Source organism: Suricata suricatta, chromosome 7, assembly GCF_006229205.1.
Source record: "Suricata suricatta isolate VVHF042 chromosome 7, meerkat_22Aug2017_6uvM2_HiC, whole genome shotgun sequence".
NCBI classification, from domain to species: domain Eukaryota; kingdom Metazoa; phylum Chordata; class Mammalia; order Carnivora; family Herpestidae; genus Suricata; species Suricata suricatta.
In genome coordinates this window covers 93536520-93551367 of record NC_043706.1, presented here as the reverse complement: position 1 = coordinate 93551367, position 14848 = coordinate 93536520, and the positions used below count along the sequence as shown (strand labels likewise).

Genomic DNA, 14848 nt, shown 5'->3' with positions numbered 1-14848 from the left:
GTGTCAGAAAATTTGCCCCTGAAGAAAACTTTTAATGTTTACTTTTTAAATAGAAAAAGAGACAGCCCATGGGGGAGGTGCAGAGAGGGAAAGGGAGAAGCCCAAGCATGTGCCACACTCAGCATGGAGTCTCACATAGGGCTCAACCCCACACCCCTAGGATCATGATCTGACTCAAATCGAGAGTTGGATGCTCAACAGACTGAGCCAACCAGGAGCCCCTACCCCTAAAAACAATTTTTACAAGTTTTAAAGGGGAGGCAAGAGGAATGCAATTATCTTCCCAGTAACCACCTGACAAATGAGTTTTCAAAGTTGTAAAATCATGTGGTTCAGAGGATAAAACCAAGTTATTTTCTTCTCTCCCTTCTTGACTGGCACAGATGCATGAGGTAACAAGCTGGGAAAAAAAATGTTTGAATGCTTTATGATCCTATTTAAGGCATAATGAATGCAAAACAGAAAAACACAGTGTTGGTGGCCAATGGACAGCACAAGGAATCTCAGAGCAGGTGACACAGACAGAAGTCAGGTGAAAATTATCTCTGCTCCTATCAACAGGTCACACTGGGAGCCCAGAGAGAAAAATACAGATGTAGTTCCACTATGTTAACTGTTAAAACCAATTCATCAATTTAAAGTTTTTGATCTGATTAGAAAACTAAGATGTGGAAAAATCTGCATCTTAAAGATGAGAATTATACTTTGATTAAAAACATCCATTTATTAAGTAATTATTTTTAAACCACTTTAGAAGACATAGTTTTCACTACTATGACAAGTTACCTTTTCTAATGTAACACATGGTACTTTACTTATTCAATACCAATTACCCACAAAGTAACTCAAAGCATTCCCTGATTTTATAAGACCATTAGAATAAACCCCTTCCCTCCTCCCAAAGAACAGCTATTAATTGATACCTGTGGTAAAAGTGCCAAATTTCACCTTAGCAACTAACATAAAGGCTGAACATGGTAAGGCCAAAAGTACGGCCCGGAGGGGTGCCTGGGTGGCTCAGTTGGTTGAGCGTCCAACTTTAGCTCAGGTCATGATCTCACAGTTCGTGGGTTCGAGCCCCGCGTCAGGCTCTGTGCTGACAGCTAGCTCAGAGCCTGGAGCCTGCTTCCAATTCTGTGTGTGTCTCTCTCTGTTCCTCTACAGCTCATGATCTGTCTCTCAAAAATAAATAAATGTTAAAAAAAAAATTAAAAAAAAAAAGTATGGCCCAGGGACACATAGCTTTTCAGCCTGAAATATGGATCTTTCCTGGAAAGGGGGAAGGAAGACTAATAGGACTGCTTTAGATATTTCAGTTCAGCAGAGGACATGCATCTAGTCAAACAGAAGGCTGTAAGCTTATCTTCATTGGACAGGGCTGGCGATAGAAAGCCTGATCTAGGCCACTAATTTCAAGAAATTGTATACTAGCTCACCTAGGAAGTTATCTATGAGGAGCTTAAGAATCTAAGTGTTCCAAAGAAAGCACACTCATCCTGGAATCACCTCAAAGAAAACCTTAATCAGGTCCATAATTTTCATAAGCCCATTCTAGGCTTCTCTGGGTTACACAAAAGGTACACCTGATCTAACTGCTCATTATTCTTTTAAACAAATTCAAAAGAATGTTTGGGTTCAGAATTTCAATGTTTACTTTTAAAAAAGTATCTTGCTGAATATTTAGTTTGTGGGTCCCTGTTTACTTGCACAATGGCATACGCATACGTGGTAAAAGAATGCTGTTAATGAGACTGTCCTGAAAACTAGTGAATAAAGATACATACTTTCTTATTCTACCAACTAGAGGGTTAAAATATATATGCATACATATGCACATGTATGCCCTACAGACAAAAATGCACAAGTATAAAGGGTGAGAGGGTGAGATTAAGTCCTTGATATGGAAATAAATGCTGGCAGGAAGCCCCAGGACAGCTATCCCGTTAGGTAAAAACTCTAGAAGATCTACAGCAACACTGAATTTTAAATTAGGTAAAAGTTTTTCAAAGAATTTACCAGCAGGACAAGTTCTAATGGAGAAATGTAGAGAAAAAGTTTTACTTTATAAAACCATTATAGTATTAGAAAAAATTAAAATGCACCAACCTTTAAAAAACATTAAGTAAAACTAAAACTTAAAAAAGAGAAAGGAGAGGAATGCGAGCAGGAAGTGTTAAACATCACTCAGCTGAGCTTAATATGAAACGTGAAACTGAAGTAATTATCTAGATAATTTATGATGAAAGAAAGATCATTTTAAAAATCAATTATTAGGACACTTCAGGAAAAAAAGCAGTTTTGAGATTTGAATTATGTGAATTAATGACTCAACTGTCCACTTGATCTTTCTAAAGTAGTACGAATTTTCAAGGAGATGTCTAACAAGCTCTATTGGATATAATTTTATGCCCACGCTAAACTTCAGGTTTATAACCCAAAGTTGTACCTTTAAAGGTGCACTGTGGCCACTACTACCTTATTGCAACCACCTCCAGCCCCATAGCCCTCCCCGGCACCCTGCTATATTCAATTATCAGGCAGAACCGGTCTGCCGGCTCCACATTTATCATGGTGTTTCAGTCTATTTTCTGGACACTATCCAGGCACTACTCACCTATCTTTACTATGAAACTGAGAGTTCTGAAGTTTTTTCAAACATAGGATTAGTGTTCTGCTAGCCACATTTAATCTTAGGACACATGAGTACTGCATTTCCTGGCCAATTAAAACCATTTTAGGTCCTACCCATACATATTTTTACCTTGAAAATAAAAGCAATAAACCCTTCAGTAGGGATAAACACTTTAACCTGATCAGCAATTTGCATTATGCAACATTTTCAGTCTCTGGGTTGGCAACCTGCCTTTAAACCCAAGAGTAACTGCATAGCAAAGAATCAACCACCCCACAAGATATTTTAATATCTTTAGTTATGAGATCTAATTCAGCAGCTAAACTAATGCCTGGAGCTTCTTATAAATTTTGTTTCCCTGAAGTGTGATTTTCTTGGTGGTCTGTCTTCCTTCATCTACCTAACACCTACAATATAATAGAAGCAAGATACTCTGTTCTCCCAAGGCAGAAATCTGTCAGAGATAATAGCCCAACCCAGGACTTCTACATACATACTTGTATCACTGTATTAGTTCTAAATAGTACACTTTGTATCTGACCCAGAGTAAACCATGGTCCTGCAAAGAAGTGACCAGTCAGAAATGAGAATCCGCCCACCAGCAGGTTTTTGAAAGAATTCTCAAGCCACTTCTATCTCCCACTAAAAGCTAAGGCACTGACTCAATTCTTAAGTTATTAGCTCATGCTAATAAAATCATGGAAAGGAGCCTACATCATGGGTCCAAGTCCACTCCCCTAGCAGCACACAGAGAGGGGTTACCCCAGTCAGCCACAACTTGGAAAACAAGCCTGCAAGACAGTATTCCAGTGGATTGATAGGAGGATTAGTGGTAATATATGTAAAGATGTGGCACACAACAGCAACTTTTAAAATGGAAGCTATTTTCTAAAGTACAAACTTCTACTTATAAGTCATGGGGATATAATGTACAGCATGGTGACTATAGTTAATAATACTGTTTTGCATATTTGAAGATTGCTAGGAGAGTAAGTCTTAAAAGTCCTCATCACAAGAAAAAATAATCTGTAACTATGAATGGTGATGGAAGTTAACTAGACTTTTTGTGGTGATCATTTTGCAATATATACAAATATTGACTTGCTACATTATACACGTTAAGTTAATGTTGTATGTCAAATATACCTAAATTATAAAAAAAAAACCCCACAAACCCACACACAAAACCTCATCTCTCCCTGCCAAATGGATAATTTAAATAAGTGAAATGGCAGCTATTTAATTTTATTGTTGTACACACACACACACACACACACACACACCAATGTCCCACTTGCGCTCAGGTGGCAGTAGAAAAGGCAAAAGTTCCAGAGAAACCTGGGTCTGATCCCAAACAAGTTCCTTGAACCAATTCCTCGTGTTTAAATTGGGATTTACAGGGGCACCTGGGTGGCTCAGGTGGTTAACCGTGGGATTCGAGCCCTGCGCTGGGCTCTGAGCTGTCACCTTGGAGCCTAGAGCCGGCTTCAGATTCTGTGTCTCTCTCTTCCCCTTCCCTGCTTGTCCTGTCTCTCTCAAAAATAAACATTAAAAAATTAATTAAGATTTACATTTAAATGCCTATCTTGTAGGATCAACATTATATGTAAAAACCTACCTGAGCACTTGGTACTTAGTGCTCAATAAATGACAGCTACTACTATTAATTAAAATTATTATTATACCTAGGCCTGAGAATGTGGTGGTGCAGATGACTTTTTTTGTAAAAATCAAACTGTCTCTCCTGGCCCCCCCTTCCCAAAAATATCATTTTGAAACAGAATACTAGACAGTGCACTTCTCATTCTTAAATACTTCAAAATTGCTGCTGCTTCTACAAGGACAACCACTCTATGTTCTATGCTTCATCGAGATAACTGGTTTTAATATACAGAGGAGACAAGAGCTTGAAGGCTCAGGAAGGAGAGGCTCTGAAAGTCCCTGAAGCAAGCACAGGAGGGGCTGAAGGGACTCCAGAGAGTCCTGACTGGGCTCCATCTTCTCAAGCCCTGAGAGGAAAGAAAGGATCCTGCCACTGAGGACCCTAGGCTCCTTTCTCTCCTCAAAGAGGGACTATTCTAGACCAAAGCTCTCAGCCAGAATTCACAGGCTTCTGAGTAAACCTCAAACCCACACTCCACACATGCAGCCATTCCACCAACTTCAAGAAATGAATTCAATAAGGGGGACAGGGAAGGGACCATAAGCGGGAGCCCAGGACACATTAGAAATGGGCGAGAGAAGCAAGTTCTAGTAGTTCCAGCTGGGAAGTCAGGTAAATTCATGCCTCCCTTCTGTCCCCCACAGCAGAATGAAGAAATTTAAATTACAAGTGGCCTGTGAATGATTAACATTTTAATTTTAATCTAATTAAAAATGGGGAGGGGCAGAATGGATGAAAGTGGTCAAAAGGCACAAACTTCCAGGTATAAAATCAGAGTAGACTTAAAAGTTCTAATTACAAGAAAAAAAGAAATTTGCAACTGTGTGCACCAATGGAGGTTAATTCAAGTAGACTTATTGTGGTCAATGTTTTGCAACATACACCAAAGTTGAATCAGTATGTTGTACAGCTGAAACCAATGTTATATGGCAATTAAACCTCAATAATAAAATAAATAAAACTCTGTATTCTTCTCCTCTACCTGGAACCCTGCCTGTCCCTTCTTCCATCTCCATGGTCTTGTGTTTGTTTCCTAAGACTACCATAACAAATAACCAAATTCAGGATCTTCAAACAACAAAAATTTATTCTCTCACGTGCTGGAGGCTAGACGTCCAAAATCAAGTTATCCACAGGGCCATGCTCCCTCTGAAGGTGCCAGGGCAGGGACTGTCCTGGCCTCTTCCTAGCTCCAGGTGGCTCCCAGCAATGCCTGGTGCACTTGGCTACTAAGTACATCACTCCAACCTTTCGTTGCTTCAGTCTTCAGCAGGCTTCTCCGCATCTAGTGCATCTAGTATATCATCTCCTCTCCTTAAAAGGACACTAGTTATTGGTTTAGGGCCCACTCTAATCCAATATAACTTAATTTTAACTAATTACCCCTTAAAGTCCCTATTTTTAAATAAGGTCACATTCTGAGGTTCTGAGTGGACATGAATTTGGGGGAAATACTATTCAACCACTACAACTCCTAAAGTAAACCACCACCACCAAAGTAGGGGGCAAAGAGGAAGGAAATGACAAATCACAGCATTACAGAAATATTTAAAAAAACTCAAAATTATAATCGCCAGTAAACTATTACTTCCAAACTGAAATAGAAATAATATAGCTTTTGCCTTTCTCTCACCTATGGGAAACTGTTAAGTCTTGGAAAATATCAGAAGTCCCAACCAAAACATAGAACATTCCACCAGTCCAGACACTTGAATACTCTGAAAAATTTGATATTAGGTATGAACAATCACATATATTATCAGAAGTAAACCAACAAAAAAGATGAAAGACAGGGAAGAATATTTTTCATTTAAAAGTCCTTTTACTTAACTATTTGGGGATGTAAAGTGGACCATAGGTCTCAGAAGATCAAGGTTTCCTTTAAAAAAAAAAAATTACCTTAGGTTTTTAACAGCCCCCTCCACAAACTATCCTTTCCTAATGACGACAGAAACCTACATGGAACCATCATATATCACAGTTCTTTTATTTCAATCAAGGAACTATTTTAGCTTTACGGGGGAAAAATACTTGAGAGGAGCTTAAAGACCTGTGTACTCCCTCTGCTGGCTCTAAACTTAAAGTAAATTCTCAATGGCTTCAGGAGCCAAAACTATGAATTTCACTAGACATCTAAAACACAATGAAAAACATGATGTGGAGTCACCTTGAACACACACACATGCAAAGGTCTTCAAAGAAATAAGAAATTCCAGAACACCTACTACAAACTGCTGCAGGCACCTCTGTTGGATTTACTAAGAGGAAAGCTAACGCATTTCATTTGTTTGCAGCAGGAGTCACTTCCTGCGTCAGCCTTGCCCCCTACAAGTGTGCCACAAGCTTTCCCTGCTCTGTGTGCATCTCTGCACGGCAGGATGAGGATATATCTGGCACCCAGGCATGGTGAGTCCCTAGAACATAACCTGGCTTCTTCATCACAGGCAATTACTAGAGTAGCAAATTACTGACAGGATCACAGCCCATAAGGGAACTTAGTCCCTTTCATTTTATAACATTATCCCATAATGGGGGGTGGGGGGAGCCTGAATGGAAAGTGAAATACACACACACTCTCTAGAAAAACCCAGCCTGAAACATGCACCAATCACACACTTGTGTTTTATCAGGAAGGAGTGATACATCACAATACTCCATGATGCTTGCTACTGTGCTTCTTTTTCCAACTGGGGAAACTGGGATACTGAGAAATAAATGTTCAGTCAAGAATAAAATGGTTAAAGGTACTGAGTCTGTCAGGGTAGTGATGCCATCAGAATTAGGCTCTTCTACCATAATCATCGCCTAACCACCTATTTAGAAAACCTGAACTTGGAAGAGCTACAGACTGGCCCTTAAAAGATCCATCTCAAACAGTGTTTGCTGTCTCTTTCTCCTTCACACATGACTTCCATTTCCCAATCCATGGATATAAAACTTCAAGTACATCTGGGGCTTCTGCCTCCAAATACAGAACATTATGGACAACATAGTTTTACATAACAGCTTTGCTCCTATAAGAAGTGGGTTCAGTGGCTGAATAAGTCCATGGTGACTCTCTCTAGATGGTGCATACTGATGCTGCACCAGTGGGGCATACACACAGAAAACAGTCATTCCAAGATCAGGTTCCCCTCAGTTTCTGTGATGGGTAGTGACTGGCACCAATGAAGTTTTCAGGGACTTCTACACTAGAAGGCACTACGTGAAATGCCGCAGACAGCAGAGCATCCTTTCATAATTATGCTATACCCTACCAACATCAATGCTAGGAGGTCTCAGACTTCATAGCTAGAAGTATCCAAAAGATTCCACATGTGGTATCACCTCACTCAGAAGTCACATCCTCTCTTCCAGGGTCAGAGTCCCAGAACAAGGTTATCTTCATGGGCCGTGGGCATAATGATCCAAAAAGCAGCTCCAAGAATCAGATATGTTATTGTCTGGTAGACACATTCTGTGCTTTGGAGGCTCTTCCACTGTCTTTGGGAATAAAAAGGGGTCACAGAAAAATGATAAAGGAAGTAGGTGGGAGTCAGGGGTCGGCACAGTAAGGTGGAGCAGGTTTGAAACAGATGGCTTTTAGGTTAGCAGAAAGCACTGATGGAGAATATTAAAAGAGCAACACAGTTACTTTAGCACAGGCCAGCCTAAAGGAAGGGGGAGGGGAAGCAGAGGCAAGCAAATGAAGTAAGAGTTTGCAGAAATGGAAGCAATGACATGAACAGCTGTGAAACCACAATGGTTAACAGTAGACATTACAGAACAGTGGTGCCAGGGGCTCACGTGGACACACTCTTAGCTCCATCTCTGCTGGCTGTAGGATCCTGAGCCAGTCACTCACATGCTCTTGTCCTGTTCCTCACCCGTAAAATGAAATAGACAATCTTTAAAACCTCTTTTAGTTCTAAATTTGAGGCAGGAAGCAATGTGGATGAGTCAGCTGTATCGAGGCTCCACCTCCACTCCAGAGGGAGGCCAGTAGTCTACTAGGCCCCACAAGACAGAACTGGAGATCCCAGATCAGGCCAAGACCACAGGTGTGCCCTAATCTGGGCAGACCTGGAAAAGCCCCAGCTTCTCCCAAACAGATCCAAACTGCAGGAAACATTCCACAGTGGCCTTGCATCTCCAAAGCAAGCTGGAAAAAAAATGATCTGCAAAGAATTAAAGACCAGCTCCAACCCAGAGTTCAAAACCAACTTTACAATTTGCCAGTAACTTCTCTGCAGAGAGCTGAAGTATTAAGGAAAGCAGAAGTACAGATGTGAAAAAAGGCAAAGTGAATGAACAACAATGACAAATTCATAGAACACAGATTTGCATGTTTATTTTTTGTCTTCCTCCAATAGAACATGAATCCTGTGAACTGGAACCTTATGTGACTTGTGCTTCTACTGTATCCCTAGGTCCTGGAGAAAGCCATGTGAACGTATTTGTTGCATGAAAAAAATGGCATGTGATGAAAATGGGTAAAAAGGTTTTCTATGATCTTTAGTCACTTACTGTATGCCAGCTCTCATGTCCACAGACCCTAACCTACCTATATATGTGTCATTCCCAACTCCTTCTATAGCAGCTCTTCAGGACCCTTCAATTTGTGATACAGAAACAAATGAGGAGAAAAATGACTCAAGAATAGGCTCAAGTCTGTTCCCTACAGGCAAGATGAGTAAGGTATGAAAACAAAATAAATTCCATATTCTCTCCAGTCCTGGGAATCTGATCTGATAAGCAGGGGGTCAGCAGAGTGCCCTGCCAGAAGGCACAGACCGAAACAGTCTTATCTTTGCATATTTGTGAAGATCTTTGGACGGATGGTGTCTGCTAAACTTTTTCCAGACCAAATAAATGACTTTTTAGTGGGACAAGGACTCTTCATTAATTTCTTAAACAAAAATATCTTGCAGGTTTTTAAGTAAGAATCACGCATATTAAAAAGTTTAACTACATACAAGATGTTCTTCTATGGTGTCATTCTCTTAAAATAGAACCCTCCTAAAATCTCCTAAAAATAAGTCTGCATAGTTTCATTTCATTCTAAGAAGGAGATAAACATATCAAAACAAACACTTAGCTTCTTTTTTAAAGACTCTGCTACACAGGGTCCAGAGATCAAAGTTAAAAGGGCCAATTTCTTCACTTCATAGGTCGATGACACAGCTCTGAAAAAGAGGAAAAACAGTCCCCCAGTCCCCCTAGTGTGCTGCTGCTGTAGGAAGAGGAAGTGTATTCGCTGAGAATCCCTGACAAAGACAGTACTGCCAAAGGAAATTACAAAACAGTATTTTGGCAACATGGGCCAAGCAGAAGATAGATTCCTTACACACGACTATAACTGGCCCTTTGGTGAGTTACTCCAAAAGATGACTGAGGGGAAAATACGAGCCAACATGGAATTATCACAACTCTGTCATTTCAAGATTTTAAAAATATTTTTTTAAACATAAAAGTTGCAGTTAAAATAACATTTTCTTAATACTGTGTGTTGGTAAGGAACTGGACGCATTAATCTAAAGAACCAGAACAGTGAGAACATCAGGAAGCACTGCGTGGCAGGTGGGCCCTCATCTTTTTACCCTGGAAGAAGCCATCAGAAAACACATTCTCACACGAAAGGAGACGAGTCTCTTGCAGAATTAGCCTCCACAGCAGCAGCAGAATTCATCACACACACACACACACACGCACACACACACACACACACCATCCTCCATTTGTGAAATTGTGAGAACCAGCACAGAAATTCACAGCTACCTGACGCGAACATGCCCTAACCCCCTGGGAAATGCAGGTGTGTGGGTGTGAGTAGGTGGGCAAGCAATAAATAGTCCTTAACAGGTAATCCCTGGAGTCCTAGAGGTCTGCCACCCCCACCCCCACCCCAGAAGGTACCGAGAGAAGAAACCAGTTTAATTATGGGTGGTGCAGTACTAGTAAACTTAATCTGAATTAAAGGAAATGTAACCTTTTCCCCTCTTAACCACATCTGATTATTCATTTCTACTTATTGCCTGAGGTAAGGGAGCCTCTGAGATAGCCATCACCTTTCTCTCTGGCACAATATGCATCTTTCAAACCTAAATCAACAGAAACTTCCTCCTTTTGTTAAAACAGTATCTTTTCTGCCACCTTTATCACTTCTTAGTTCCTAAGTACCCACACTGATCGACCCTGGAGGGCTATACAAATATGATAAACTCATTCAGCTTCCATCAATATTCATCTATGTTTCTGATGCTAACATAATAACCAAGACATTTTTAGATTGCGAGACAAATAATGCTTTTCAGGAAAGCATCTTTTACTTATGTAAGACTACTTGTTACTTAGTAAACGACTTTTTAAAAAGAGATCCTCAATTTAAAGAAGAAAATAGCTTGATAAAGAACAAAGCTCCAGAACTGGGGCTATTAATTACCTGTATACTAACTAGCTATGTGACCTTAGAGAAGTCCTTGACTTGAAGAACCAGGTTCTTCACCTATAAAATAAGGGAGTTTGAACTACCTCAGCAAACTTCATCCTGGCTGTATATTAGAACAATGTGAGAAACTTAAACAAAAACAACGTTAAGGGCCAGACCAGCCCAATTAAAACCGATTCTCTGAGTACTGGCATTTATTTTAAGCTCCCAGGTGATTCTAATATGCAACCAGGGCTTCAAACCACTAGTCCCAGTTCTGATCTCTGATGCCTCTTCCCCTATTCTTTCATTCTCTGATCTTAGGGCAATAATTCTGGTGACAGGATCTCAGAATGTAATAGGCCAAAAAAGCCACAAAAAAAGTAAAGCCTAAACCTTGCATACTGTGCCTGTGTGCACACAGGACTAGGAGTGGTTAACCTGAATTCTAGACATTTTAGAAGTTAAAAACCCTAATGCATAACTAAGAATGAAAGCAGTGTGGTTTAAGTGCACATGCATACTCTCAAAATGACTAATCACGATAGGAATCAACTCCTGAAACTTGGACGCAGGGAAATGGGTCACAATTAGCTCCTGACCTCTCCCTTTTCCCTCCTCTACCAGCCCCACTGAACCACAAGCACAAAAAATGGTTAGCTATTAGTCATAATCAGAATATGAAACCAACCCCAGTTTCAAAGGGCTTTCTCCATCATCAAAGATTTGGAAGTTCCTGCATGGGTGCATCTTTTGATGAAGGTCAGCTTCCAAATACTCTTTAACTAAATTATATCCCCACAAGTTGCCAAGAGATACTCAAAATTAGAACTAGTACAAAATCTTAAAGTAAAAATAATTTACTTTAGATACAAAGACATTTTACTTTATGCCCTGAACTAAACATATGAAGGCTTGAGTTTCAATTTATAATATTTCACAAATTTTAAAGATAAGACAGAAACTAATACTGTGCGTTGAATATACTCCAACGACGATGACAACAGCAAAAAAAAAAAAAAAAGAGAGACAGAGAGAGAGAAAAATGAGATAGCAGAGAAGGAAAAAGAAACCATGAGACCAAAAAAAGGTTAAGGACATAAAACCACAAAGTTTGTGACTAGGCCCAAAATCTCTATTGCAAGTCCTTCAAGCTACATGGAAATATACTTAACTGCATCACAATTCATGGCTACTTTTGTTAATACTACTTTCTCACCTAGGTCCTTAAAAAATAAATAAATAAAAACTGTTAGTATCTTCAACTATAAGCACAATAGCAAGAAATGTTACTTGTAGAATTAAAACTACTTTTGCAAACTTAAAATCATAGGAAAGGTGAAAACCCTTCCAACGTTAACTTTCTAGCTTTAATTAGCTAACTTTTAACTGGCAGATCCTCTGCACCAAATTCAAAATATACAGGATTCATGTCAAGTGTGAGAAATTTGAAAAATATTCCAAACCGATATGTCCCATTTCTTAGGTCTTGAAACCACCCCCTTCCTGACATTGTACACTGAGATTAACCCTTGCTATTCACTTGGAAACTCAGTTTTAAAAGATCACAGTAGCACTGCTTTGAAACGGAACTCACTCTCCTGCTTTTTGTAAATGGCCCTCCGATCACACAGCAAGCATTCCTTTGCAAAGTTTTAAAATTAAATCAAATGTAAGATTCCTAATGTCAGCATTTGTTAAAGGAAAGAGACAGATATGTGGAATAATTTCAACGCGCACATTTTGCTTTTAAAGTATCTCAACAAGGGGCGCCTGGGTGGCTCAGTCGGTTAAGCATCTGACTCTTGATTTTGGCTCAGGTCATGATCTCACAGTTTCTTGAATTTGAGCCCTGAGCTGGCCTGTGCACTCACAGCATGGAGGGAAACTGCTTGGGATTCTCTCTCTGACCCTCCCTCACTCTCACTGTCTCTGTCTCTCAAGATAACCAAACTTTAAAAAATATATATATATGTATGTATCCCCACAAGTCCTTTCCAATACTAGCTATAAAATATTAAAAAAACAAAACAGGCACTTTGTTTACAAGTTTTCTTTAAGCAAATTAAAACTCAACACACTAAATTCTTTTTTTTAAAACACATTAAATTCTTCAGTTTTTTCATACACAAGTTCCTCTCCAGGGCTCACCACCAAGATTACACTGCTCTTGCTGTACACACATACTGGAACCCAGGAAGATACAAGGCTCCCCAAAGACAGTGAAGGGAAGGACTGAAGGAGGAAGCAACCATCTCTTTAAAAGAAAAAACAAAAAGCTAACTTGCAAATAGAAGCAATTGATAAGTGATACGTATTTCCACCTGTATAGGACTCTTTTGTATCGTATCTTGGGGAAAGAGGCCAGGAGGATGAGGTGCCAGGAAGAGCAGAGCAGCTGGGTAGCAGCAGCCCAGCAGGGGCACAGGAGTTAATCTGTTTGGATGCCCAACTGCAGGAAGTCATTACATCATAGGCCTTTCCACACCCCTCTCCCTACCATGTGCCCAGTGCCCCAAGAGGCTGAAAAGGAACAGTGGAGAGCCTCCCTTCTGGTTCACTTACAGGTAGAAGCCATTGCGGCCCAGCCCTGCCACTACATCTCCCTCCCCTAGGCCGGTGAAGGCCTAGGTGAAGCTCCAGGCGCCAATCCTCTATCCCTGGACCCAGCCTCAAACAGCGGCAGAGTGCAGATCTCAGAGGAAGCGGCTGGTGTGGCTAATCCGCCTCGAGGTGGAAGGGTGGGCCGGTTCCAGGACCCAGAACATCTCAAGTTTGGGGGCACGTTTAACTGAAAAAATACTTCTAAGGAATAAAGACGTCCATAGAGGCAAGGAAAGACAGCCAGACAGGAAAAGGTTTACAACCACTGCTTTTTCTAATGGGACCTGTATGCCTGTGGGAATTAACATCCACAAACTAGAAACTTCGACGTAAGGGTGGTTCTCATCCAGTTAGTGACAACGACCATGTTCCCGTGACAGACTGGGAACCACAAATCCAACCCCTTCTCTGGGCACCAAGTCCCAAACACTCCCCCCACATCCTCTCACTGCACCCTCAGAGCCCTCCCCGCACCCCCACTACGGTGATTTCGACCTCGAAGTTAGCCGCAGACCTACCTCCTCCGCGCAGTCCAGGGAATTCGGCAAACGCACTCCTGTCCGCCAGTCCTTCCCTCGCCGGCATCCCTTGCCCCCTCTCCTCACCTGGCCATGCCCGAGGCTTCCCAGGAAGCCTCCTTTCCCCAATCCCCCTCCGCGGCCGACCCCAGGTTCCCCTCCTCTAGGGGTCACACAGATCCCCCGAAACCTCACAGCCGAGGCTCTCGGTGCCAACCCCTCTCCCCAGCGCCAGCAGGCGCGCTCCGATGAATCGAAGGCGCGTCTCGCACTGCGCAGGAGGCCCGGCGGGTCCGGCCGCCCGCCCGAGGTGGGTACGCACCTTCCACCCGGCCGAGCTGTTGCTGTCGCCCTTATCCTTGAAGTAGGGCACGCAGCGCACCATCCACTCGTAGATCTGGGACAGAGTGAGACGTTTGTCCGGGGAGCTCTCAATAGCGCGAGTGATCAGGTCGGCGTAGGACAGGTTCCCCCAGGCGTTCCGCCGCGACGAGCATTTCCTCGGCTGCCCGGAGCCCCCAGCCGCCCCCGGCTGCGGCGGTGGCAGTGGCTGGTGAGGCTGCAGCGGCGTCTGCGTCCCCCCGCTCAGCGCGCCCGCCGCGGGGGCTGGCCGGGACCCGGAGTCCTGCCCTCCGGGAGCCAGCAGCCGGGCCGAGTCTTCAAGGAGCAGCCCGGAGCCCAGCGAGCCGCTCCCGCCGCCGCCGATCGCCATGGCCGAGCCGGCCCTACCGCTGCCGTCCTCGTCGTCTTCATCGTCCTCCTCTTCGGGGATCATGGAATCCGCGGCCGTCTCCCCCGAGGGCTTGGCCGGGCTCCCCTGGAGCTCTGGCCTCTGCAGGGGCCACGTACAGGAGCGCGGCCGGCTCTGGGGCTCGAACTCCGGGTCCAGTTCCACTTCGAGCGGAGAGAGCGGGGCCGGGGAGGCCGGTGCCTCTGCCATCTTCACCGCCTGCCCGCCCGCCCGCGGCTCGGGCTCTCGCGCTCTCCTCTCGCGCCGGGGCGGGGTGCGGCGGGGGAGGGACGGG

The 14848-nt window shown here is 42.7% G+C and overlaps 1 protein-coding gene across 2 annotated transcripts in view; it reads right to left on the bottom strand.

The window, feature by feature from the left end:
• The window catches only part of FOXO3 (forkhead box O3), a 121556-nt gene extending 106724 nt beyond the window's left edge, over positions 1 to 14832 (bottom strand). For both annotated transcript variants that reach the window (XM_029943470.1, XM_029943471.1), the window contains exon 1: positions 14146 to 14832. In XM_029943470.1, coding sequence (XP_029799330.1) covers positions 14146 to 14763 — 618 coding nt within the window. In that variant the 5' untranslated portion in view covers positions 14764 to 14832. The remainder of the gene's footprint in view (positions 1 to 14145) is intronic.
• Positions 14833 to 14848: the final 16 nt, after the last annotated feature.